General features: G+C 41.5%; 2 protein-coding genes across 6 annotated transcripts; both read left to right on the top strand.

The window, feature by feature from the left end:
* Positions 1-1,590: 1,590 nt before the first annotated feature.
* LOC117957358 (receptor-transporting protein 3-like) lies at positions 1,591-17,017 on the top strand. 2 transcript variants are annotated; one of them, XM_034893045.1, is made up of 4 exons: positions 1,591-1,666; positions 4,266-4,312; positions 4,653-4,824; positions 5,426-5,992. In XM_034893045.1, the coding sequence occupies exons 2-4, from the start codon at positions 4,297-4,299 to the stop codon at positions 5,763-5,765; spliced, it is 528 nt and encodes a 175-aa protein (XP_034748936.1). In that variant the 5' UTR covers positions 1,591-1,666; positions 4,266-4,296; the 3' UTR covers positions 5,766-5,992. The 2 variants fall into 2 exon arrangements, with proteins under 2 accessions (XP_034748936.1, XP_034748935.1); XM_034893044.1 differs by lacking the exon at positions 1,591-1,666 and adding an exon at positions 16,949-17,017 and having other exon boundaries at positions 4,146-4,312; positions 5,426-5,770.
* LOC117957356 (ankyrin repeat and IBR domain-containing protein 1-like) lies at positions 6,675-26,680 on the top strand. 4 transcript variants are annotated; one of them, XM_034893041.1, is made up of 21 exons: positions 6,675-6,876; positions 10,186-10,525; positions 13,688-13,859; positions 13,966-14,097; positions 14,847-15,035; positions 15,125-15,242; positions 15,376-15,596; positions 16,852-16,940; positions 17,270-17,414; positions 17,777-17,937; positions 18,553-18,641; positions 18,957-19,081; positions 19,231-19,365; positions 19,563-19,649; positions 19,796-19,862; positions 19,967-20,112; positions 21,309-21,487; positions 21,703-21,754; positions 21,924-21,980; positions 22,133-22,256; positions 22,564-26,680. In XM_034893041.1, the coding sequence occupies exons 2-21, from the start codon at positions 10,338-10,340 to the stop codon at positions 24,033-24,035; spliced, it is 3,948 nt and encodes a 1,315-aa protein (XP_034748932.1). In that variant the 5' UTR covers positions 6,675-6,876; positions 10,186-10,337; the 3' UTR covers positions 24,036-26,680. The 4 variants fall into 4 exon arrangements, with proteins under 4 accessions (XP_034748932.1, XP_034748931.1, XP_034748930.1 ...); XM_034893040.1 differs by having other exon boundaries at positions 18,951-19,081; positions 22,567-26,680; XM_034893039.1 differs by having other exon boundaries at positions 18,951-19,081.
* The last annotated feature ends 854 nt before the right edge of the window (positions 26,681-27,534 follow it).

Here is a 27,534-nt window from a genome sequence, read left to right as displayed (position 1 = left end):
CAATTCATTTACAGTAAGTAGTGAGTATCTGTGTGTGTGTGTGTGTGTGTGTGTGTGTGTGTGTGAGAGAGAGAGGACTGACAGCGTCAGTACATACCTGTGACAGGTGTTGTCAATCTGATGCTATTATTACAACTGTCTTGACATGATGTTAATGATTATTCAGGTAACACCGTGCATACAGGAAGTATAGTAAGACAAACATATTAAACAAGAGTCTGATTTATCAAACCAGATTGACACCATCATGCTGTTACTGCAATGTCCACTCAAAGTATGGCATGGATTATTGTCACTACCTTTACAACTACTAATTAATAATTAACTCGCTTGAAACAGCAACAAATACTCAATGTGATCAAGAACAAACATGCAGATATTGATTTGTATATCAATAATGTGGTTGAACTTAAAACCACGCATGCAGAGTAATTAATGGTGTCCTAAAACAGGTCTAGGTGTTAAAAGCACTCCAGCAAGCTCCAAGAGATCAGATCAGAACAGTTTCACTTCACAACAGTTTTTTCAAAGCTGAAAGGTGACACAGAAGTGTTTGCACCAATAACTTGGGCTTTACATGTCCATGAACGTCATGGCCAAAAGAAGGTGTACAGGACTGGCGAGGTGTAAACATCCAGCAATGCAATGATGGATATCAAATACTAAACAGAACTGGCTGACAAAGAAGTTTAAACTCAGTGTGATGGAGGCACCTGTTTCAAACAACCTGGTACCTGGTCACCATGAAGACGTTTAACCTGTATTTCTGTCTTACAGGCGAAACTTTACCTTCTTTTATTTCAGCTGGGAAACTTGTTGAGCAACAGGGTGGTTAATATTAATGCATTATTTTATCCTACATTTTCATATTTTATTCTGACATGGCAAAACTGGGTCCTCTGGGGTATAGAGATGCATTAAAGATCCATTTCATCAGGTCATCAGCATGATCCTAATGGTTTCCAGTTTTCAAGTACTCAGAAATATGTTAAGTATATTTAGTTAATATAATACCAATGGAAAGCTGTTCCAGTTTGCCTCCTTCTGAGAAATAGGCAGTGGCTGGTGGGAAATCCCATAGCGGTGTAGAGTATGGTCTGGCAATGCCAGACTAGAAATCCCAGGACTCCTTAAAATAGTATTTGTTTCCATTGTGCACCAAAAGATGGCCCACTTTAGAATGAAGTCTGTGTGGAACAACCTGCTGTCTTATACTGCCCCCTACTGAATGACCTGAACTGAACTGCAGTGTGTTAGGATTTGTAATAATTGCGTCACACTTGCGATGTTGTCACTGTAAATTAAAAAAAACATCTACAGCAATTGATAAAACAAATAGACATTAATGAACAGGAAAACCTCATCATTATAAGCATAAGGAAAATTGTTAAAAAGTGGCTTTGGGAAAAGAGCAAATAGATCCTGCGTTTCTTTCTTTTTTCATATGTATGATAGAGCGCTTTAGCAATTTAAAATAGTATTATATGAAAGACATTTGGATCATTCTTAAAAATGACGCAGAAGGAAAATTGTCCGAAAGTTTCCTATTTTACAAGTATTTAACATTTGTTTTGCTTTCTAGAGTAACCGCTGCTGACAGATAATAAATACAGATACTGTCTGCAGAGCGACTTTCACAAGTAAAACGTCGCTTCATCTAATCTACCAGACCCTCATCAAATATCAAATCATCAAACAACATGAGCAGGGGTGCCAAAATACCTTAGTTTGGTAGAGTGGGCGTCCATGTACAGAGGTTTACTCCTCGACGCAGCAGGCCCAGTTTCCCCTCTGACCTGCAGCCCTTTGCTGCATGCCATTCACCCTCTCTTTGTTGGTTTGTGTATCATATGTTAATATCACATTTAAATCTTAGAGGTGCAGACAGTTTTCTGAATCGAACAGAGTTTGAGAACGGCAACACACAGGAGATGGAAATCCGGTGTTTGGCTCACACGCTGGATGTCAGGCACTTGTCCTGGAAATATACTCATGTTTTAAAACATGCAGTAATTCAACCTCTGATTAAAAAACCTGCTCTAGATCCGTCAGTTCTTGCAAATTTCAGGCCTATTTCTAAATTGCCTTTCCTTTCAAAAATCTTAGAGAAGATTGTGCACAATCAATTATTGGCCTTTTTGGAAGAACATAAAATACTAGAGGTTTTCCAGTCCGGTTTCAAAACCTTGCACAGTACCGAAACTGCTCTTTTAAGAGTTTTTAATGATATCTTTTAGCAACTGACTCTGGCGATTGTGTTATCCTTGAGCTTTTAGATCTAACTGCTGCATTTGACACAGTGGATCATGAAATATTGATTTCACGTTTAAGGCAGTGGGTGGGCATCAGTGGCATAGAACTGGAGTTTTTGTGTTAGCATAGGTGATTTTGTATCCTCCTCTGCTCCTCTCTTGTGTGGGGTCCTACAGGGCTCAGTCCTCGGCCCTCTGCTTTTCTCTTTGTATTTGCTTCCACTTGGTTCCATATTTAGAAAGTACGGCATTTCTTACCACTGTTATGCAGATGACAGTCAGATTTATGTACCTCTTAAAAAGAAAAACGATAACTCAGTTGGACAACTATTCAATTGTCTTGACGACATAAAAGCCTGGATGGCTCTAAACTTTTTAAAACAGAAGTGATGGTTTTTGGAGGCACCACTGGGTCCCTGCCTGTAGATTTGGGCTCCTTGGCACCCTATCTTAAATCTAACATTACAAACCTAGGAGTTAAAGTGAACCCTGAGCTTAAATTTGACAATCAAATCAAAGCTGTTGTCAAATCAAGCTCCTTTCATTTGAGGCAATTGGCCAAAATAAAGCCAATTTTGTCAAGGCAACATTTTGAAACTGCTATCCATGCCTTTATAACTACACGGCTGGACTACTGTAATTCACTATATGTGGGGGTTAGTGGGTCATCCATCACCCGTCTACAGATGATACAAAATGCAGCAGCACGTCTTTTAACGGGCACACGTAAACATGAGCACATCTCCCCTATTTTAGCTTCACTACACTGGCTTCTTATTCAATTTAGGATCCATTTTAAAATTCTGTTATTTGCTTTTAAATCACTAAATGTTCTTGCCCCGCCATATCTCTCTGAGCTTCTACACTCTTATAAACCTGTCCGCGCTCTCAGGTCAGATGATCAGCTGCTCCTGACTGTGCCTAAAACTAAGCGTAAGCTCAGAGGGGACCGTGCCTTTGCTGTGTCTGCCCCTAAACTATGGAATGATCTGCCTTTGCATGTAAAACAGGCCTCTTCTTTATCTATTTTTAAAACCCTTCTTAAAACCCATTTTTTCTCCTTGGCTTTTGACACATAGTAAGATGTCGACTTCATTTACTTGTTCTTATTTGCTACTTTGTGTGTTTTTTTTAATTGTATGGTTATTAATTATACATTTCTTTGTTTATTTTCTGTACAGCACTTTGGTCGACTTTGGTTGTTGTAAAGCGCTTAACAAATAAAGTTGGTATGGTATGGTATGGTATGGTATGTTGATCCAGACTACATGTGAGTAGTCAATGACAGTCCATTTCCAGGATAATTGCCGCCCATCTGGCCCCTTGTCCTTCACAAACTCTTTCCCGATCAAAAAATGTGTTTTTGTGACTTGAAAACGCATCTTGATGTTAAGTAAGGGCCTTGCTCATGATGTACAGACAAATTAATTGCATCGTGTGTCTGTTGAGAGTCAAAAAGGCAATCTAAAACTTGCCCCGTTATCTGCCGTTTTAGCTCAGGGGAAGCTTGTACACGTAGCTGCAGGTGCTCTATGTTGCCTGCATTGATTCAGGTTGGGGGTGTTTTCACACGAAAGTACTCGCATATTTATAGCAATCATTATGAACATAAAAATTGGCTGGAATTCTCCTTTAAGTGTCTTCCTTAAGGACATTTTGAATTGTAAATTGAAGATTGGGGCATAGGATGCAACCACCAATCTAAAATCTAACTTTTTAGCCTGCACATAGACACATTTTTGTGAGAAAACGTAGTGTGTGCATTTTTTTATTTTGTTTGTGTGTGTGCGTGTGTGTGTGTGTGTGTGTGTGTGTGTGTGTGTGTGTGTGTCTGTGTTGTAAAAGTGAGTATGAGAAGTGTATGTACTTGCATTCTTGAATTGGCCCCTCGAACTGAATCACAAGCTAGATGGAAAATGAAAGTGTGTTGTTAAGTTTCGTTTTCCAGACCAACAGCTGCTCATAATAAATAGAGCGAGCGACATTCACAAGTCAAACGTCGCCTCATTTCAACAGAAGCTCATTAAGTATCTCACCGAACAACATGAGCAGATCTACAGGTAACACATAGTGGCTTTTTTTCTTGTGGGTGTGTGTGTGTAATACGTTAATATGCAGTTTAATTTGATGCTATGCATATTTGCTTTTGATAAATTGAGGCCATTATGCAAAGTCAATATTTAGTGTTCATATTTTGCTAGAAAAAGGCTAAGCATCTTTTACATTTACATTTATTTTTACGTTATATTAATTCAAACTTTCTTAATCTGAATTAGTATAACAAGCAGGCTCGACAAAAATATGTTTTGCCTCGGAACATACCAGTTGCTTCCTGCTGAGAGTTTGGTCATTTACCCTGGAGGTCTGACTCTAAAGCAATGTTTATTTGCACTTGTGCAGACTGGGTTCCTTCCTTGTGGATGGACACCTTTGAGGAATTGCTGTACGATGACAATGAGCTGGACTATGGAGACCAGTGGAATCTTACCTTTAACTACAACCAGACAAACATCGTCACCAAGGAGGAGAGGAAGAGAGGCTGGAAGATCTACAGCCACTGTGCCTATGGACAGTATGTATTGTTCTATATTGTCAACGTACCAATATAACTTTAAACCATATACATTAATAAACATTTAGATCAAAGAGGATAAAATGTGCTGTGGCCTAGGTAATAAGTGTGGACAGAGTTTCTGTTTTTCTAACAATAGCAGTTGGCTGACAGCAAGATGTCTTGTTGTGTTTTCTACTCATTCCTGTTGCCTTGACCGATCATATGATGATGGTGTCATAAAGATAAGGTCATGTACAGTAAAACATTGTCGTTCTGTGGAAAAACCTGGTACTCCACCCTGGGTAAAGCTTGCACTTGTTACCCTGCTGTCTGGTGACTTGTAGCCTAGAAACATAGACGCGCCCTAGCGGCAGCAAATGTAATCTTCAGCCAGAGTTGATGTGGGTCTGGCCTGTCAGGCTAGGTGACTTAGGAAATCAGGACATGAGTTAACCAACACGTTATGGGAAGAATCATCCTTTTAAATTGAAATGTTATTTTAACTTTTCAAAAATGGTCATTACTTGCAGGAAACACAGTTGATCTGATAATACCTTGGGTCAAATTTTACCTAAGAGAAGCTGTGACTCTCAGTTATTGTCCTCTAATTTCTCAACAGTTTTCAGTGTGCATCCTGCAACAAGATCTGGCCTTCAGCACGGGTGGTGGTGTTGTTCCGTTACCGGCTGCGGGGTGACCGTGGGACAGTCATCATGCGGCCCTTTGGACAGGCCTGTCGCCGTTGCCAAGACGATGAGTTTGACCTCCCCGGTTTTTCCAAGAAAGAGGTGGAAGAAGCCTTGCTCAGGCTGTTTAGCAAAATCCGGAAGAATTGCTACGACGATGAGGAGGACGACAATGATGGCTCATCAGCAAGCTCTACTAAGGTTTGGACCAAACCTCATGAGGCGTCCCTGTGTCAGGCTTGCATTATGGGCATCTGCTGTCAAGATGATTAGAAGTGTGTGTGTATGTGTGTGTGTCTGTGTGTGTATGTGTGAGAGAGAGAGAGAGCGAAAACGATACAGAGAGATGTCATGTGTTATTAGCTGAGATGCTCCTTTGCATTCTGCACCTTTTTTACCTTTAAAGACCAATAATAAGATTGTTCCAGTAAATACATACATTTGTAAAATTGTATATCATTTGTGTCTTGTCACTATTAATAAAGTCTTAAGTCTGACCATGTTTTGTTTTTGGGATAATGATTATTTCATGAATCTATGAGTATGGAAGACGAGTGGTGGAATATAACTAACTAAATGTAGGCCTACTCAACTACCTGTATTTTACTTGTACTTAGTAATTCTACCACTCTACAGTTCAGATTCAACTTTTGTACTTTTTACTCCGCAATAGTGATAGCTGTCGCGACTAGTTACTTTACAGATAAATAGGTTATTTCACATACAAAATAAATGTTAAGTTTATTGAATATATGGGCGTTAACGAATTACCCTCCCCAGTTAAAATTATATACACTTCAACCTAACTTTAATTTCAACATAAAATTATGTTTATAAATGAATACATCAGTATTAACATGCCGTGATAAGATACAGTGGTAATTGCTCTCGGGTCAGGACTTTAAGGGATTGCGGGATCAAGAGTCACAAACACAGAAAAAGGTTGGGAACACTATAATACACAGTATATTAATATTACTCATGGCGGGGGGGGGGGGGGGGGGGGGGGGGGCAATTTAAGTTTATGTCTATATAGCCTGTATAAATATTAAAATGCACCAAAAAGGTTACAATAATAAACAGCAGCTACACCAAACGAACTCAGACAACCTACCAATCAGGTGAGCGCTCCCCTTATGACAGTTGGTCCCGAGCATGCGCAATACGCCTTTCTCTTTGTCAGCCACAACAACATACTGAAGCGATCCAGTCAGTCTCGCCCCTCCGCTCTCAGCAGCATCATCATCGTCCCCACCGGGTCCGGTGGCAGAGAGGATGGTTCAGCGGAATAGCAGCCGGGGATGCGAATGACAGTAATAGGATAATGGCCCTCGATTTACGCAAATTTCCGAATGTGCGACTAGTGACCAAGTGAAACGACCGTGTAAGTAAAACGGCGGAGATTTGTTGTTGTCCTGCTGTAGGTAACGTTAGTTGAGGCTAAAATAACGCGCTAATGTGTACCTCAGAGGTGTGCTAGCTTCGGGAACGGTAGAAAGGTAGTCTGCTTTGGGTGTTAACGTTTTCCAACGGCGCCGTCACAGCCGTGAGAAAACGTTAACACCCAAGGTAAAGCGTTTTTATCAGCAGTATTTCGAAAAACCCGCACTCGCTTTCCTGTTGTGTTGGTAATTCATAAAGACACTGTCAGTGTGTTGAACAAAGGAGCTTTAACCGAGGGGCCGCATGGACAGAAACATGCAAAGAGAAGTCGCCCTGCTGTTTGTTTTGTGCTCCATTTCATGCTGACACACTTCTTCAGGGACAACCACACGAGGTCTGACCTGAATATGTAGCTGATTGATTGACGGTGACCTAGCTAATTTTGGTAAATGCCAAAGTGCTATTGAAGTAACTTACACTATGACTTTAGCTCCCCCATAGAAGTTTGATGTCTCTTTTGACAAACTGCTTTTGTCAGTTCATACAGAAGGATGTTCCATACTTTGACTGAGGTGTCTGACTTGATGTCTATCAGATGACAGCAGGTTTTGATAACTGTAAAGGTGGTACCACAGTGGGTGGTATTTGTTGTAAAAGCATGAAATAGTGACAGTAGTAACTGTAGATCTGGCCGTATAGGTGCATAGGTCAGTTAGTTGATTGGCAGAAAGTTAATTGGCACATATTTTTGCAATGACTTAATCATTAGTAGGCTAATTATTCAAGCATAACTGCCCCTCTCAATTTCCATCTTCTTAAACGTGTGGATTTGCTGCTTTAGATAGATAGATATTTTAGAATCCCATTATAGTGTTATAGCAGCAAAATATCAGTTACACACCACAGAATATAAATAAAATTAAATACTAGTATACAATATATATGAAATAATAATAGGATAAAATACTATAACAAATATTTAAAGTATATACAAGTTGGGAAAACAAAATGTGCAAGTGCTTAACTAATAATGATATTTTACTGTTATTACATCACTGTTAAATGAAAATCTTTGAGTTTTCGACGGGTCGTATATTTCACAATTTTCTGACTTTTATTGACTAAACAGCTAAGCATTCATTCAAGAAAATAATTGTTTTTTTCTACAATGAAAATAATGGATATTGACTGTACTAATCGGACTCAATCTATTTCCCGGAACAATCAATTAATAGTTTAGTCCATAACATGTCAGAAACACACTTTCCTAGATAGGGCACAAGGTAAAGTATTCAAATGTCTTGTTTTGTTCAAGCAGCATTCCAAAACCTAAATGTATTTTTTAAAGTGAAAAGCAGCAATCATCACACTAGAGATGTAATAACTAACCATTAAAACTTAAACCTTTACTATACATATAGAAAGCACCAAGGCAGTCACGCCAGACAATGTTTAATTATGTCTAATGTGTGTATTTCTGCCTGGGTTCTTGAGAAACCATGATTGCCATGACTTGACTTCTTGTCAGCAAGAATCACCAGACAAACATTTCCAGACCACATTCATGTGTTTGGGATTCTTAAGCTCATGAGTCATTAAGTCTCAATATCACACTGCCTAAAATGGGGAATACCATGTGTGCCGGAGGACTGTTCTGTGTAGAACTGTGGAACCAATGTAACAAAATAGTTAATTTTCACTAATACAATTTAAATTTAAAAGGTTAATAACTTTAATAATTCATAAATGTACCTTTTTATTCCTGTCTGGCTTTACGGCTAATAGATTTAGTGTCCAGTCAACATGAATTTAAACACTTTCTTAGCCTCACTCCTCCTGACCACAGAATGACACGTAGGCTCAAAGAGCTTTCATAATAGTAGATAATTGCGCTGTCACTGCTAAGTACAAACCTTGCGTTCCCTGAAATTCCAAAGTTCCTCCATGTCCACACTTCCTGTCCTTATTTAGTATGAGAGACAGAGAGACTGGCGGAGATACACAGAAGAGTGAAGTGAACTGGAAGTAAACCAGTGTGCACAAAACAGAGAGCCAAGCAGACAGACTGACCTATTATCTATAGTAGCCCCCCTCATCACCACCACTTTATACACACACACACACACACACACACACACACACACACACACACACACACACACACACACTGCTGAATGCATCACAGGAGCAGAACTTAAAAGATGTTGGCTATTATTCGCCAGTGGTTGCAGCTTCTGCGCGGGCCGTATGTCTCTGTCTGTCAGTGTGTGTTTCCCTGTCTGTCACTGCATAGAAATGGGAGGCAGAGGAGGGGAGGCAGCCAGCCACGCTATTCAAATGGTCCAGAGCCCATCCAGCCAGCGGCCAACTGTAGCCGGGCTAAAAGAGGCTCTTTGTGAGGGCCAGACAGATGGCCATAGAATGAAGACTGTAATGATACCCTCAACGGCCCAATACACACTCACATACCCGTGTGTGTGGGGGAGAGGGAGAGGTGGGGAAGACAAGGAAGGAAATGAAACAGTACACAGATAAAGATAGTGATTATGTGACAAGAGTTTGTTTGTTTCACCATACCACACATTACTGTTGGATTGCATGCTGTATTTTTTTTTTGTGATATTACAAATTCTTGTCTTGTCATTTAAGTAAATATATAATTGATAGGAAGATAATTAACAATTATATAATCTACAGGAAGTTTAGAAGGTGTTGCTGGAAGAGTAAAACTCAACACTAGCCGCGATTCTTTGTTTTAGTGCCTGAGAGGAAAAGTAAAACTAGTGTTGTCACAGCATATTAGTGCTGCACAGTTTAACATACGCTCAGGCTCTCATATCTCAAGTAGCAGAAAAGTATGTTAACAGCCTTATGTGTGTAATTTTTCACAAACGTTTGGTGGCCAGCTGTGGTATTATTGATCGTGACCGTCATCACCTGACTAACTAGTCGATGGCTTGGATATCAAACTAACCCCTCTTGCCTGACTTCTTTATAGTTATCTCTCTGTCTTCTATCTTCTTTTCTCTCCCTTTGTTTCCCCCTAAGTGGTAAAATAACATCCTCACCACAATACATCAGCTGATCGATGGATGGACTGATTAATTGAGCTGCTCTTTCTCTCTCTCTCATTTGCTCGCTCGCTCCCTTTCCACCTGTCTCCTTACTTCTTCACTTCCTGACTTCTGTCTTGATTTTCTCTCCCTTTTCCTACCTTCACCAGCCTTTTATTAACTCATTCTCATTCTTTGCTCTCCTCATGTCCCTCTTTCCTCCTAATCAATCTTCCCCTCTCTCTTTTGACTTACAGGGCAGGAAAAAACTGAACCATGTTGCTCTAAGTTGTGACCTGTGGTGAACGGGGGAGGAGGAAGAGGAGGAGGAAGGCGGTGCAGGCAGGCAGGCAGACAGGCATCTGCCACAGCTCCCTTTAGGCGGGCGGCCCTTTGCAAGCTTGAAGCCATGGGCAACACAGCCACCAAGTTCCGCAAGGCCCTGGTGGGGGGTGATGAGGCTCTGGCCTGGCAGCTGTATGAGGGCAACCCTCAGTTCAGGGACGGCCTGGACCCAAATGCGTCGTACGGAGAGCAGTACCAGCACAACACGCCCCTGCACTATGTGTGCCGCCACGCCATGACACGTCTGCTCAGGTACAAAAACAAACCTATTTTTTGGTTTAGATTGGTTGAGAATGTCAAAGGTGTTGATTGAATTTAACTGTAATTTATGAGGCTGCAGTCTGTAATGTTGTTAAGCAGTTATCAAATACACACACACAAACAAAATACATAAACACTTATGCAAGTTAGTCATATTAAACTGAATAACAAATAGCAAGATGTCAGCTTTAATACATTTCTGAGAGTCATAATTTTCATAATTGTTTTTCATAATTGCATAACTATTTTTAAGACAAGAAGAGGTATTTTTGGACAGAAGAGACCAGTCACATATATTCCTAAAATATGTAAATTATGTTACAAGGTGTACATTACTAAAGTCATGTTTATGTATGCCAGACACAGGAGACGTGCATTAGCCATGAACAAAAGCACAGTTACTAACAGTTACTAGAGCAACTGTGACAACCTAAACAAAAAGCAGACATGAAAGGGGCACATTTTACACAGGAAATTCAGTGTACTTGTCATGAGGAGGACTATCCAGCATGTGAAAACATATTTATGATGGTCTGATGGGGTTCTGGAGGAGGTTTTCTAAAGTCTGAGGAAAGAATGATGTCATTAGGGTTGTCTCTATTGCTTGATTTAAACTTCAAATTTATATGAGAATGCAAGCGGTACACACTTTGGGCAGGGTTAAAAAAAAACAAAAAACTGGACATTTAGGAAGCAGAGAGGTTCTAGAAACTCTAGGGACTAAAAAGTCAGGATTACTCTGCTTCTGATCGCCCAACTGAATGAAAGTGCATTTCTGAATTGCTGCAGTACCACTTTGAGTGTTAACAGATTTGACTTTACTTCATGGCTATTGTGCTGTTAGGACTTTCATTGCATGCATACTTGCTTGAAAAAGGTGTACACAACAGTAAACCCTCCCTTGAATAAGGTTTCAAGAGAAATACAAGAGGGGAGTCACTGAGTCTAACGAACCTAAACGAAAGGAGTCAAACAAAAAAAAGGTTTGATAAGGTATAATAAGGCTGCTGGCCATGATGAAGACAGCTGATTCAGGGACTCAATAGCCAGTCTTACCTCCTAATCCTCCTCACACTCTTCCTCTCTTTAGCCCTTTCTTTCCATGATTACGGGGGGGTCGGGGAGGTCAGAGGAAGCTGTTTGAAAAAGCCAGTCAATTATCTGTGCATCTGCGTGTGTGCACACGTGCATGTGTGTGTTTTGAGGGGAGGAAACTGTGACTCCACAACTGCTTAATGTGTCCGAGTCTGTGAATAAAACAGTGAATCAATTGGTGTGCTATTTGTGTCCCTTCCTACTAAACTATAATGGGCCAGAGAGGCGTGCTGAACCCAGCGTTCTGCTCCTGATAAGTATCAGAGGAATTGCTTCTTTGTACATTTACTAAAGCTTGATTGGAAGAGGCAAGCAGATAGACGTCTGAGAAACCTAAAAGAAATAAAGACTCATAGAGGACAGGGTGGGCTGATAGATGCTAGAGTCCTGTTAATTAGATTATTTTTAACATATACTGTATCTGCTGTGAAGTATGTATTTTTGCCCTCTTCTAGATCCCGTGGGCTGGATTGGATAGTAATCCCATGAGCTGTGCAAACTGGGAAATCAGTAGACCTATTACAAGAAAAATGGGTGTAGTTCAGGAAGTGTAACGCTTCCCCCACAACACAGTCGTGAAGGAGAACACAGTCAGAAATATGTACATAACAACAGTGACTTGGTTACTCATTGTGAACAATTGATTTCCTTTGTTTGAAGAAGGCCAAGACATAAAGCAGATGTATTTTGTCAACATACAGTAACTTCCTTTTTATTTCCGTGTGTTCTTTTCTTCAAGCTATTGGAGAGGTTTCGTCCTTGCTCACTAACACTACAAACAAATTCAGAATTTCAGTGTTAATTGTTGATCAGTGTGAAGCGTTTGAACTCAACAATTGCTGCAAAACATGACGTTTTTTAGTAGACTGATCCATCCTTAGTGTGTGTGTGTGCTTGTGTCTGTGTGTGTGTGTGTTTCGAGGTTGGGTTGTTGAGAGGGGAATAATTAGTGATTATTGCTGTGAGGGTGAATTGGCAGTGCACTGTCATTAGGGGGGAGGCTTCAGGGGCTTGTGGCTGACAGGATAAGAAGGTCAAAATTCGAAAAGCGGGAGAGCAATGGAAGGAAGGCTACACAAAAAGGAAACATTCAAACACTAATTCAATAGTGGCTACTAAAGAGAGAGCAGAGGGGGACGTTTTACATTTGTTGTGTATTCAACCAGTGGAAATCCAATGACGTTGTGTTATTTTCTTTGTTGAAGTTGCATTATTGAGAACTAGAAGGTCTTTTCAACTATTCATGTTATACAGCTGATGAAATTGAAGCAAGAGAGAGAGAGAGAGAGAGAGAGAGAGAGAGAGAGAGAGAGAGAGAGAGAGAGAGAGAGAGAGAGAGAGAGAGAGAGAGAGAGAGAGAGAGAGAGAGAGAGAGAGAGAGAGAGAGAGAGAGAGAGAGAGAGAGAGAGAGAGAGAGAGAGAGAGAAAACACATGGCTTTCAAACGAGCAAAGTGGCAGTTGGTCAAGGCCGCCCCCAATTCAATGAAGAATTGACATTGTTGAGGAGGAGACAAAAAGCAAGTGTAGGATAGAAAAAGAGATGGAAGTAGAAGTGTAGAAATCAATTTGAAAAGAAAAAAACAGAATGTAGGTGGAGCCAAATAAAGGAGCTAATCAGTAAATGGAGGTTTACCGACAGAGCAGAGAACAACCATTTACTAAACTGAAAAGCAACCACACCCTGGCTCTCAGTGCAACTGGCGTGCGTGGCAGGTCCATTATGTCTGAGATGTTAAACAGAAATAGTCTGTATTCTGCCATCCCCCCTCTCTACTGCTCTTTTTACCCACCAACACTCATCTCACAATCCATCTTAATGCCATACTTCATTCTCATGTCATCTACACTTATCCCTCCATCGTACTCCTTCCTTCACATCCGTCTTTCTCTGAAGTACGCTTCACTTTTCTCCTCCACCTTCCCTTTCACCTTCTGATTTAAGCCATCTTTCTGTTGACGTCATTTCTTTCATCTCTTTCCATCTCACTTCTAAAACTTTTGTCCCTATTCCTTCTTCTATTTGATTTAATCTCTTCTTCCTTACCTGCATCATATAGGTCCTTCCTGTTCAGTAAAGAGGGGAACCCCAACAAGCGCAATGTGCACAACGAGACGTGCCTTCACGTGCTGTGCCAAGGCCCGCAGATCCTGCTGCTGCCAGAGGGAGCACTGTCCCCACGACTGGCCCGACCCCAGAGGGACGAGCAGCGTCGTGCCGACTGCCTGCAGGTAAAAACACAAGGACAAACATACATGTTGTGAAAAAAAGTGTATTGACAAAGATGGCATAAAAAGAATGTTGTATGTGTGTATTTGTGGGTTTCCCCGCTGCCAGATGATCCTGAGCTGGACGGGCGCCAGGCTGGAGGGAGGCCAGTATGAGAAGGCCAATGTCAACGCCACCGACAATCACCACAGCACCTGTCTTCACTATGCTGCTGCTGCAGGCATGAAGAGCTGTGTAGAGGTGAGAGAAACTGTTCGGATCCCTCTGGAACTCAAACTCGCATTAGGAAGACAATGTTCTGTGTATGGCAGATCTGTCTGTGCTCTGGCTGATTAGGTTGGATTTTACATCCTGAACAATCTGTAGACAATATTATTCCAGGCCTTTTATCAGGAGCATATGCCCTGTGTTGCATTATTGTCAAATCCAAGTAGTGTTTTTGCCCTTGTTTTTCAAGATTTTACAGCTTTTGAATTAGGAAGTAAATCCACATCCTGAATTTAAAGAAAAGTGAGCTCAAGTCTGATTTGGTCTGCCTGAGGGAATTCCAGATATTATCCTTTTAAGTTAAAAAGTTTGAACACATTTCTCTTCATTCCATCTCTTTTGTCTTTTATTCACCTCTTCAAAAACTGTCTTCTCACACCTCAATCTTTGTACAACTGACTAAACTTCCTTTTGACTCTTGATGTATTTGATCCCTTTTCTCTCCTTGTCATTCGTCATCTTTGTGTCCCTCTTCCTTCACATGTCACTGTCTACTTCCCTTTATTGTATTCCTTTTCTGTTTTCTGCCATCACATCTTTCTCTCTTCTCCTCTTTCTCTTGTTTTCTCTTTGTCTACCCCTCTTGCTCTTGCCTCTCACTTCCTTTGTTCTCTTTTGTTACAAGTTCCTTCGATTTGTTGTTCCTCTCCATTATCCATTTCTCTTTTTTTCCTCCCGTTCCTTTTGTTCTCTCTTATCTCCCCCTTCCTCCCTCCCTGTAGCTGTTGATCCAGAGCGAGGCAGACCTTTTTGTGGAGGATGAGGACAAGTTGACGCCATGTGACCATGCCGAGCGGCATCACCACACCGAGTTGGCTCTCAGCCTGGAGTCCCAGATGGTTTTCTCCTCTTCAGCTCAGCAGTCAAACACAGACGCACATGGTGAAACCAACCTGCTGCAATACAAAGAGGTGGGACCACAATTATGAAATCTGGTGGGTTCTTGCTTGCTGGACCTTCCCCTTCTCTTATTTTTCTCTGTATCTCCCTAACATTTCAGCCTTATGAGGGACTGAAGCTTCAGGACTTGCGCAGGCTGAAAGACATGCTGATCGTAGAGACGGCAGACATGCTGCAAGCCCCCCTCTTTACTGCAGAGGCCCTGCTCCGAGCACATGGTGTGTTGAAGTTAATATTCATGAGAACTTTACAAGCCGCAGCACAGCATTGTTTTTTGTGATTTGAGATGTATTGTAAAGCAACATATGCCCTGCCTCTAAATGTGTGTGGTGTAACCTCTCTCCCCTTTAGACTGGGACAGAGAAAAGCTTCTGGAAGCCTGGATGTCAGACGCTGAGGGCTGCTGCCAGCGCTCAGGTGTGACCATGCCGACACCACCACCCAGCGGCTACAATGCATGGGACACCCTACCCTCACCTCGCACCCCTAGGACTCCGCGCTCACCCCTCACACTCACCCTCACCTCCCCGACCGACAGCTGCCTCACACCTGGAGAGGAGGGCCTGTCTTCGGTGAGACATCCAGTGATGAGTTTTTAACTGGCATCAGTGTTTAAATTAACTTTTTAAAGATGCAGCAAATTTGGGTTTTTATTTAATCTCTAGTGTGTAGCTTCTGTCGCCCTCATGAGGAATTCTAAGTAATGACAACAAAACCGTCGGCACATCCACACGATACAAGCCTTACGTGATCGTGCACGCGTCCCAACCCCTCCTCCGTTACTTGTAACCATGGTGGACACAGAGGATTAAAAACATGATGGATTCTTCAGAAGAGGTTATGATCTTCACCCAAGACACAATCCTCTGAATATAGCCATACCGAGAAAGACAGAGAGAGTTGTGTTGAGATGATAGTCTTAACTAGCTTTGTAACAGCTCATTTGGCAATGGCTTGAATGTAACAGACGTTTATTAATATCAAAAGTTACGCAATAAAGCTTTAAATCTACTTTTGCGAATTATTTAGTTAGTTAATTAATTAGTAATATTTCCCCTGGGAGCCAAATGAAGTAAACGGTGCAGTTTTCAATGTCCTTTTTTGGATTTTAGTCTAAATGTAAAACTTGCCTTAGATCACAAGACCAAAGACTGAAAAGATTTTGCAAACTTGTCTTATTAGTTGAACTGTCTTACTTGTTTTATTGTAGAAGGTTAATATCTAAACTCACCATAGTAAAGGAGGTCATGGGTCATCTTTCTTCTTTCTTTTTACTCTTTGTTGTTGTACATAAACATCAGCCCCCAGTCCACTGTTGCTGTCGAGGCAGTCTGTAATTACATATTCAATACCTGTCTCGCTGTCTACCTGCAAATGTTGTGCTTGCATCCCAGTGTTCAGACCTGAAGTTGTTAGACTCCTTAAACATGAAGAGGACATTGGGTTGTATTGTAGGAGATTCTTGGGATTTAATATTATTTGAAAAGCATAATGGAGCTGTGTGGGTGTTTGGAAAAATGACATAATAATATTGGATGGCCGTAATATCACAACATGATGATGATGATAATAATAAAATCTAATAAAGTCTTATCAAAGGAAGGATTTATTGCAGGTCTGTTATATTGCTCTGCATCATATTCTATAGATGCTACTGCTATTTAGTCTATTCCCTGTGTGTGATTATGAAGACAACACAGCAAATATTAAAAAATATACAATATCTATATACAATATTAAAAAAATAATATCTATTCATGAGGTATAATTGTCATATCATTTAGTGCCAGTCAATATTTGAACATCATGTGTTTTATCTTCCTGCAGTGTGGAATCTGTCTCTGCTCCATCTCAGTGTTTGAAGATCCAGTGGACATGTCCTGTGGACATGAATTCTGCAGAGCATGCTGGGAAGGGTAGGGACGTGTGTGTGTGTGTGTGTGTGTGTGTGTGTGTGTGTGTGTGTGTGTGTGTGTGTGTGTGTGTGTGTGTGTGTGTGTGTGTGTGTGTGTGTGTGTGTGTGTGTGTGTGTGTGTGTGTGTGTGTGTGTGTGTGTGTGTGTGTGTGTGTGTGTGTGTGTGTGTGTGTGTGTGTGTGTGTGTGTGTGTGTGTGTGTGTGTGTGTGTGTGTGTGTGTGTGTGTATTTCTGCATACTTGTGTTGCTCTGCATACTTGTGTTGCTCAAAATGTGGTTGAGCATTTATGTATACATTTTTCCATCTGTGTGCATTTGTGTGTCTCTCAGGTTCCTCAATGTAAAGATTCAGGAAGGTGATGCACACAATATCTTCTGCCCGGCCTATGAGTGCTACCAGTTGGTGCCGGTGCATGTGATAGAAAGCGTAGTTTCCAGAGAGATGGACCAGCGATATCTACAGTTTGACATCAAGGTAAAAAAAACAACAACAACAACACACTCCTAGATCTTGATGTTCATGTTCTTATTTAGGCTCACCACAGCTAAAGGAATGCTTTTCATCCAACTGTACATTTATTTTGTGTATTTTGGCCCCTTCACCGTTTTCTTGCTTCATATTTGTATACATTTGCTGAGGGTTATACATTTGTACACAGAACAAAAGACATTATGTCTTTGTTTCTGTTTATTTCTTATTTTTTGAGAATTTCCCAATCACTACTGCTTCGATTCCCTGCTGTATGTCTGTGTTCTGTCTTTCCTTCTGTACCTTTTTATATCTGTGTCCTCGACCTCTGTCTTATCTCTCCCCTCTCTCCTTCCTCCCCATTGCAGGCCTTTGTTGAGAACAATCCTGCTATCCGATGGTGTCCTGCAGCTCGTTGTGAGCGGGCGGTGCGACTCACCCGACCAGGCCCCGGGGACAGTGACCCACACAGTTTCCCCCTCCTGCCCTCCCCAGCTGTTGATTGTGGCAAGGGTCACCTTTTCTGCTGGTACACTTCATGATTTATTGGCTGTTTACACATACTTGCACACTCAACACAGCTGGAAGAAGAGGCCACTGTGTTGTAGGCATAGGTCGGATATCTGTTTCAAGGTATACCGAGGTTGGAAAAAGTCACAGTTTCAAATCACAAATATTTTCTGATATTCCTAAGGTATGAGTTGTTTTTTTATGAGTCTTCAAGGACAGAAAGTGCACTTTAGAAATCTGTGTCCCTGCCAGTGCGTAGTGTGTTTAAAATGTTATACATTGTGTTTAATGAAAGAAAGTTGTTTTTTACCCTGACGTTTAAATACATTTATAGCTGTTATTGCAGTAGGCTACCGTAACACTGGGAAACTGTCATATTTTTGCTGAAGGTTATCATCAGAATCTCATACCGGCCCATTCCTACTGTGTTGTTGACAAAAAGAAATGTGTGCAAGACAACCGTTTCTTCTTTTTGTATCAGGCTGTGTTAACTGAAACGTCTTGTGCTTTTGTCGTTTTCTTGTTTTTTCTTCTATTTCTAGAAATGAATGCCAAGTTGTCATGCTGCTTTAGTCCCAATTTATTGTATTTGACTGCACCTAATTTTCTGTTTTATCACCCTCCCTGTTGACAGGGAGTGCCTTGGCGAGGCCCATGAGCCATGTGACTGTCAGATGTGGAGGAACTGGCTCCACAAAGTCACAGAAATGAAGCCTGAGGAGTGTAAGTCTGTTTTTGTGTTGTTTGTGTTTTACTGTGTGTTGCTGAGGATCATTACAACATGTCAGTGAAGAGCAGCTATTAAGACAACTTACCAGGATATGTCTAATATACTTTTATAAAGTAGCAGGTTCTGAGGTCATCAATATTTGTGTGTTTTGGAGGGTGTATCTGCAGGGCAGGTGTTGGACAAATGAGATGTTGCTAATGTGTGTTTGCGTGTCTGCGTGCGTGTGTGTGTGTGTGTGTGCGTGTGTGTCTGCGTGCGTGCGTGTGTGTGTGTGTGTGCGTGTGTGTGTGCGCTTTCCACAGTGGCAGGTGTGGGTGAGGCCTATGAGGATGCGGCTAACTGTCTGTGGCTGTTGACAAACTCAAAACCGTGTGCCAACTGCAAATCACCCATTCAGAAGAATGAGGGCTGCAATCATATGCAGTGTGCCAAGGTATACACATTAATCTGTGTCAGCTGTGTGTCATCACTTGTGTAGATACTAAGGTTTGGTCACAGAATAATGATAATTCTATATTATTATTTCATTATTTACTGTATTTTGTTTGGTATTACAAAATAAACTCTGCTCTCTCTCTATAGTGTAAGTATGACTTTTGTTGGATATGTCTGGAGGAGTGGAAGAAGCACAGCTCATCAACAGGAGGCTATTATCGCTGTACTCGTTATGAAGTCATCCAACAGCTAGAGGAACAGTCCAAGGAGATGACTGTGGAGGTATTTACACACACATGCTCTCACTGATAAAAAAAAAAAGAAATGCACACAAAATATAGGTAGAAGAACGTTCTTGCAGGTGGAAACCTGCAAGAACGTCTCCATAACTTGTCTCTTGTTCATGTGCCCTACAGCATGTAATGTACACTGGCAAACACACATCAAGCTATTTGAGTGAAATTTTCTTTTTGTTACAGGCAGAAAAGAAGCACAAAAGTTTTCAGGAGCTGGATCGTTTCATGCACTATTATACTCGCTTTAAGAACCATGAACACAGTTATAAGGTATTACACTCTCCACATATACACACACATTTACAACAATGCAAAGCTGAATTTCAAAAAGAAATTGAAACGCTTCTTGAAATATACATAACAATTGGATGATTATTAAATATTGGGCATTGGTGTTCTCTTGTCTTGTCTGTTAGTTGGAGCAGAAGTTACTTAAAACAGCTAAAGAGAAGATGGAGCAGCTGAGCAGAGCCTTCATTTGCCGTAAGTTGCTGTTATGTGAAACAAAGTGTATGGAGCGTTTTGTTTTGTTTTAATCATGATGCATTAATCCTATCTGCATTATAATACCGGCTCGTTTGGTCCAGGTGAAGGCACTCCTCCAGACACACGGTTCATTGAGGACGGTGTGTGTGAGCTGCTGAAGACGCGACGTGTCCTGAAGTGCTCTTACCCATACGGCTTCTTCCTGCAGCAAGGCAGCACCCAGAAAGAGATATTTGAACTCATGCAGGTAATCTTATACATGTCTGTGACATGCACAAGACATACAACTTTAAAACCAATGATCCCTGAAGACTGTCGTTTAATCATCTGTAAGTTTGAGTTAAGTTGTTTCTGGTGGCAGCTTTGGTGGTAAGATATAATTGCAGGAAGAAAGAAACTCCGGGAGTTGAGTTCCCAGATGTGGAACCTCATCTCCCAGAGTTTATTTTGGAAAAAAATAGTCCTGACTACTGCGGCTGCTGCTGTGGGTGGAGTTTAAAGCCCATGTGCTCTGAGGCTTTTTGGCTGTCTAGAGGGTAGAGCATTTTTAAAGCTTAAACATGGAATAACTACACAATAAAAAACTTCAATAGACAAAACATTTCATTAAAACTTGTGTGTAACAAATACTGCATATCAGAATCTAAAAAACTCAGATTTATATGTATAGTTTTTGAAATCACGCATGGAAATGAACATAAAAAAATAGTTGCATCGATTAGCGGTTTAGACTCGAAACGTTGGCCTTTGAAGACAAGGCAAGGCAAGGCAGCTTTATTTGTATAGCACATTTTAGCAACAGGGCAGTTCCAAGTGCTTTACAAAAAATCAGTTAAAAACAGTTACAAATGAAAACAAATGAATCGGAATCGCATCGTGAGGTGCCCAGAGATTCCCTCCCCGACCGATTAACAAACATTTCCTTTTGCGTTATTCCGTGTGTGCGCGTTTATGTGTGTGTGCGTGCGCGAAACAAGCATAGTGTGAGTAAGCCTAGGCGCATTTTACTAATTCCCTGTTAAAATAACAATAAAATGCTGCACTGTTTTCTTTACCAGGTTTTTGTTGGTCAATGGTGCATTCACTTCCCACTGCCTCAAGATAGAAAAACTGAAAAAAATTATTCACTTGAACACACTTCACTGTAAGACCAGCACGCCCATGGGCACAGGTGCATTTGCTATTTAAATGACGTGGGCGCTGGACGGAATATTGATAACTGATTCAGTCTTAAACTACCAAAAACACTTGCGTTGGGCTTTGCGCCGCGCTGCGCCAGGTGCAAGATAGGGCTCAATATGCTCAATCACCATTGTTGTAACACACTTCTTCCTCAAAATCTTATGGACTACAACTTTAAACTTTAAAGAAGGAGCTTTTTTTTATTATTAGATTTTAAAGTTGCTTCTTGGAAGTTAACATAATGTCTTTCTTTCTTCTCAGACAGACCTTGAAATGGTTGTGGAGGATCTGGCTCAGAAGGTCAACCGGCCGTACCTGAGGACTCCCTGCCACAAGATAATCACTGCAGCCCGTCTGGTGCAGCAGAAGAGGCAAGAATTCCTGGCATCAGTGGCTCGAGGTGTTGCTCCCAACGATTCTCCTGATCCTCCCCGCAGGAAGTAATGACAAATACATTCATACATACTTCAAACTGTTCATTAATAATAATAAAAAACAGTTTATTATTGTTTGCATGATCTTCCCTCCACTGCAAGGAATATAGAACACAAAAAATAGTATAAATATTTAATGACAAACTACACAGAAACTGAAAATTTAAGACATCATCCTCATGTGTGTCTGTGTGAGCAAAACTTTCTTGTGTTTGTTTCAGTTACCCTGGAGGATCATGGGACTGGGAGTACCTCGGCTTTGCCTCCCCCGAGGTAAACTGTCACCATAGACTGAAACTCTAACTTTTGTTGTGCTAACTATTTGGTTTGTGTCCAGCTAATGCTATTCCCAAAACCTGCGCTTAGTAACCTACTTCAGTATGCGGTTGTGCAAATGCATGACTGTGGCTGCTGCTGACTTAGTTTGCCTATGTGTGTTAAGATGGGGAGTCGTCACTCTATACTAGGAGCAGCAGATCAAAGAGAGAGACAGTCCCAGGTAACACATCATAGTTCCTGGCATTTTGTGCATATGCATGGGCTAAATTCTGTTTTCTGTGCTGGAGATTGTGACCCTGCATGGTGCAAAATAGACTTCCAACCCAGCTAAAGTTGGTTTTGTAGTAACCCAGCTTGAATGACTCTTTGCAGGATTATGCTGACATCCAGTACCGTCGTAGACACAGGCCGCGGCGCAGAGGAGACATGCTGAGTCTGCTCAACCTTAGAAGCGGCAGCAACACACCAGAGACCAGCAGGAGGAGTGACAGCACAGGTCTGGCAAAGGTTTTATTATAGCCTCATATAAAGCCCTTCATTACAAAAAGGATTATGCAAAAGACATAAGGTGTGTCTATAGGATGGGACATTTCCGACACAGACAGACTCTGCATCCTAATCCTTTTTCTCCATTTATAAATATTGACTTGTCGCCACACCAGACTATCAGCAAATGGGATTTTAAGTTATGACTCTATGATTCTGGTCTGGTCAGGGCACACAGAGGCATTGATCACTGGGATCAATTTGTTATCAAGCTTGACAAAGCAGTTTTTGTTTTAACGTGATATTTTGTGTTCCAGAAGGTCCAGAGAGAAGTGAGGGTCGCAGAAGAGCGCTGGGCTCGCTGGATGAAGATGATCCAAACATTCTGCTGGCCATCCAGCTGTCCCTTCAGGAGTCCCGCAGAGAGCGAGGCCTGGAGGGAGGGATTGAGGGAAGAGCGGAGCTGGATCGAGGATTGGACAGAGGACAGGAGAGAAGGCCGGGTCCCCCAGGAGAACTGGGTGATGTTGCTTTGCACTCTCTCAACACAGATGGTCCTCCAGGAGCCAGAGGCCCCTCCTTCCCCACTTCTCTACTGGATCCTCCTCGCCCCCCTAACAGGACAGATTCCACCTCCCAGCCTCCCGCGTCAAACTCCTTTCCCCTTCCTCCCCCACCTCCCTCTCTCAGTGCAGAGTTGCTGGAACTGGGAGACAGCCTTATGAAACTGGGGAACATTACCACTCCTTATAACCTAGAAACACACACACAGGAGCAGCTCTGCTCTCACCACACGTACAACCACAGTACACTCACTGCTCCCTACACCATTGAACCTGCTTACAGCGACTGCAGCCATAGACTAGACCAGAATGCATTGACCAATGTGCTTGACCATATCACCATTACAGATCCCAGTTACTGCCACTCCAGTGGTTATTTGGCTGAGGCTGAACACACTGCCTCCAGCGCACTTGAACGCAACCAAAACCCAGCCCATCCCAGTTCTTATAACCGGGAACATGCAGCCACGTGTGATAGCACCCCAAAACCAGACAACTCTTACAACCCCTGCCCCGAACACAGTAGCTCTTACACTCAGGAGCGCCCTGCCTCCTATGCTCTTGAACGCCCACCCAAATCCGACTTCCAGCCCCCTGCCCAGTTGTGCCTCCCGTCTCCAGAGCTTGAGCCGGAGCTGCTGCTTTCACCGGTGATCCCCCCGGGGGGGCCTTTCACCCTCAGTGACCCTCAGAGTCTGGAGCCCCTGGACCCCACAGCCAGTGCACAGCTGCTGGACAACATCATGGCCTGGTTTAACAACAACATTAACCCCCAGAACAACCCTCAGAGCCTGGCCCTCATCCCCTCCCCGCCCACCACAGAAACTGACTCCTCCCCTGACACAAACACTGAGACTGAGTCAGAGAGCCAGACCTCCAGGGACAGGACCCCTGCCCCTATCTGGCAGCCCCTGGAGGGCGAGCCAGAAGCAGACAGAGGGTTGGTAAGTCCCTGTCTAGGTGCGGAGGGTGCGGAGGGCCCTAAGACGTTGAGGCCCAGTACTCTGGAGCTGGAAAACCGAGAGGCTGGTGAGGAGGGTGTAGACGTAGGGTGTGTGGCTGACCTGTCGCTGGACGAAGCGCACACACACCTGTACTCACACTCCCAAGGTGGAGACAGTCCCACACACACTGCCCCAGCCACAGAGAGAGACTCAGACCTTATCCTTCACTTAGAGGAGGACCATTCCCCTGAGGAGTGGGAGGAGCAAGTACACCTGGTGTGACAGCGACAGAACGATGTAGAGAGAAGGTTGAGCCAAGTACAGAAAGAGAGTGATAATAGTAAAGAAGAAAGAAGATCAAAAACTGGGAAAATAAAAGATAAAACGGTGATGCCTCAATGAAAGATGTAGGTCTGCGGAGTGTTTACTGTATGTATTATACTGTATCTAGAGGAGACATAAAACCCTGCGAACTTTTGTTCTTCGTTGATTATGTCATAAGCGGTTTCATTTTTATTTATTTTTTAAGTGCTTTTGTCTGCATTTAAAAACAGACTAACTATTCTTTGAAACAAATCGGTGTTTGAAGCAAAGTATATCAATGGAAAGCTACTGATATTATAACACATTAAATGCTGCACATGTTTTGTTTTTCTTATTTTATTTATTTCCTTTATTTCTCTTGTCAGTTTGTTAAGGGTAAAGTTTTGATGCTGAATTTGCTGAAATCGAAACTTGCCTCGCATACTCAGTCTTTTATTAACACACCGACCTAACCACGAGCATCCTGGAGCCAAACATGATAACTGTAACCTTGGAGCTTGTTTAGCGTACTGTACAATCAGAGGGCCTAATTCTGATTTTTGGACCTTCATGCACACTGTGCCTGCTTCGTTAGAGCGCCAACACATTACTGGAGTTTCCTTTTGGTAGGCTGCAATGAAGGGCGATCCATTTGTCTGCTCAGTAGACGTCATGCTAGTACAACGTGCTTATCTGGATTATTTGACAGTCATAATTCTTGTGTAATGCTCCAGTGATCACAGAACAGATATCGGCTTGTCCCTTTGAACAGGGACGTCTGTGGTCGGTCTCAGCCAAGAGTCAGTAGTGCTCACTGCAACACCGTGCTACCCATTCTATAAAATAATCTGTCTTTATTGGAGATGAGCTGTGTCTTCTTATTACTGTATTTTACAACTGCTTTGGATCAGTTTTCACAGCTGTTTCAATTTGCAAAACTCTTGTAGACCTACTTCTATAATGTCAATTTTGGCAATTGTCACAATTGCGTGTCACGGAAATTGAATCACTGTTTATCAAAATAAGATGGCTCTCTTCAAAACATATATTTAATGGATAAAACTAGATCAGGTCATGTATGATAGTAGAAGAGTCTGACTTTACACTACATTAAGTCTTATATTCTTATATTTTGTTTTAAAAGGTAAGAATATATCAAGTCAGTCTGTCTCTTTGTACATTGACACTGTTGAGAAAACTGAGCCAATGCAGTCAATACTCAACGTGTAAACACTCATTTAGTTCATTTTTAACGTATCTATCCCACTACTGATGATTATTGCAGTTGATAGATGGGAGATGAGTTGTGTTTTTACTGTAATTTATCCTTTTTAATTTCTTAATATAGAAATGACATTTTTTTGAGACCAGAGTTGTTGGGTCTGTGTGCCTTTTTGTTACAATTGTATTTGTTTATTTGTTGGTATTTATTATTGTCATTACTTTTTAAACATGCTAAACAAAGTTGCTAATGAATGAAAATGAAGAACACACCACTTTGGCTCTTGCCATACACAGATGTTCTTGATGTACATTAGTATTGGTTGTCCTCGTACCCCAGGTGTATCTTATTTTACCTTGTCCCCAGAGAAGAAATGCTTTGAAGATATGTGAAAAGTAATCATGGGTCTTTAGTGTTTCCACTTTAATCAACACCAATCTTAAAGTTGTTCAAATGTTGTTCATCTTTTGGTTTTTCTTGAAATGGCACTCTGAATCCTAGTTTGTCACTCAGCCTTTATCTTTAAACTTTATTGCCCAACTTTAATGTTTACAAGAGAATTAAACTGCCTGTTATGTTGAGATGTGATCTGGTGCTTTTGGGACTGAAAGGAGGATAATGGAGCGTTATTAATCATATTTTCATGGCAGACCAGACAAATGTAAAGATATTCTGGTTTTGTTAAAATGTCTCCCTCTACTTTACAATAGGTGCCAGTTATACAGAATGTGATATGCAATTAAAATGCATCACTAATAATTAATAGTGTTAATGAGTTAATTAATATATGAGTTTTTAGCCTGTTTGAAGTGTGAGGTCTGGAGTGCTCCACTGGAGAGATAAAACCCCTAAAATAATTTTCCTCTTCGTGTTGAACATTAAACTGTGACGGTGCTGAACAGGTTGTATGTGCTTATATTTAGACATTTCATAAAGTGCGAGGGCAGCTGGTGTTGCCCTTAACATTTCAGACATTGTTTCCTGAGGAATGGTTTAATAAACATTTGTTTAGGTTGCATGGTTGCAACAGGATACACAATGGAAGAGTCTGGGATCTTTTAATTTGCACAAGCATGCTGTTAATGTGTTGCACTAATCCAGTGCTGTCAGGCAAGATGTGGAGGACTGATCAGTGTTGCTTTTATTATAGTTATTATTTGCTTTTTTGGTTTTCTTGATTTAGAAGTGCCATTTTCTACTGCATATACAGTATAATGTTTATATTTTAACGATCCCTCAACCAACCACTTCAGAATTAAAAAAACAAAAATGAAATTGCACTTGCATAGATTATACTTGATACATTCCCAGTCGGTCCATAAAAGAAGGTTAGATGTGGGGCCAAAACTGTAAATGAAAGTGTCAGTGCAAAGTTTACTCTCAATAAAAACAACTGAAAGTGTGTCCCTATGAGATTTTTTTTAAAGTGCTTTGTGACAGTGCTTTCCAAAACCGTCTCAACAGACGTCTACAACATTGTATAATGTACATGTGGGCTTGTTCTGGAGCGTAAGACTGCCATCTACAGTCAGTTTCCACTGGTCAATAGGTGTCAACAACATTCCAAACGTGATAAGTAAACTAACAGACATATTAAACGCATGAATATTCTACAAATGTGGAACTTGTTGAAACATTGAACAATATGTTGATTGCAAATAGTGTCTTCAAGTAAGCTAAAATGTAATATTCTTTGATAATTTTATTCAAAACATCATGACATGGCTGTAGGACAAACTTACATACATGGACATACATGTAGGTCATACTATCAGGGACAATAATACTGTACCAATCAATACCATAGTGGTATAAAAATACTAAATTGAACAACAACAACAAAAATGGAATTGCACTTGCATAGATTATACTTGATACGTCCCAGTCCATGTCCCGGAAATGCCTACTAACCTAGCTCTGGGGAGTCATTCCCCAGAGGCCTTATGTTCTTTTTCCCCAGCATGTTTCCTTGGATCAGGGAAGCTCCAAAACCACGGTTTCAGCTGTGGTTGTGGTCCTGCTACACGTCCTGTGATGCCCTGTTACATCCTGCTATCTAACATCCTGTTATTATCTTTTACTGTGACTGTTATTGCCACTATTCATTTCAACACCAACCGGCTCGTCAGACATCGCCTATCTAGAGCCTGGGTCTGTCTAAGGTTTCTTCCTAGAAGGGAGTTTTTCCTCACCACTGTTGCTTGCTCTGGATGGAACTACTAGAACTGTTGGGTCCTTGTAAATTACAGATTGTGG

The sequence above is a fragment of the Etheostoma cragini genome, chromosome 14 (genome assembly GCF_013103735.1).
Source record: "Etheostoma cragini isolate CJK2018 chromosome 14, CSU_Ecrag_1.0, whole genome shotgun sequence".
NCBI classification, from domain to species: Eukaryota; Metazoa; Chordata; class Actinopteri; order Perciformes; family Percidae; genus Etheostoma; species Etheostoma cragini.
Note: the sequence above shows the minus strand (reverse complement) of the source record. Positions and strands in the feature narration are given on the sequence as shown.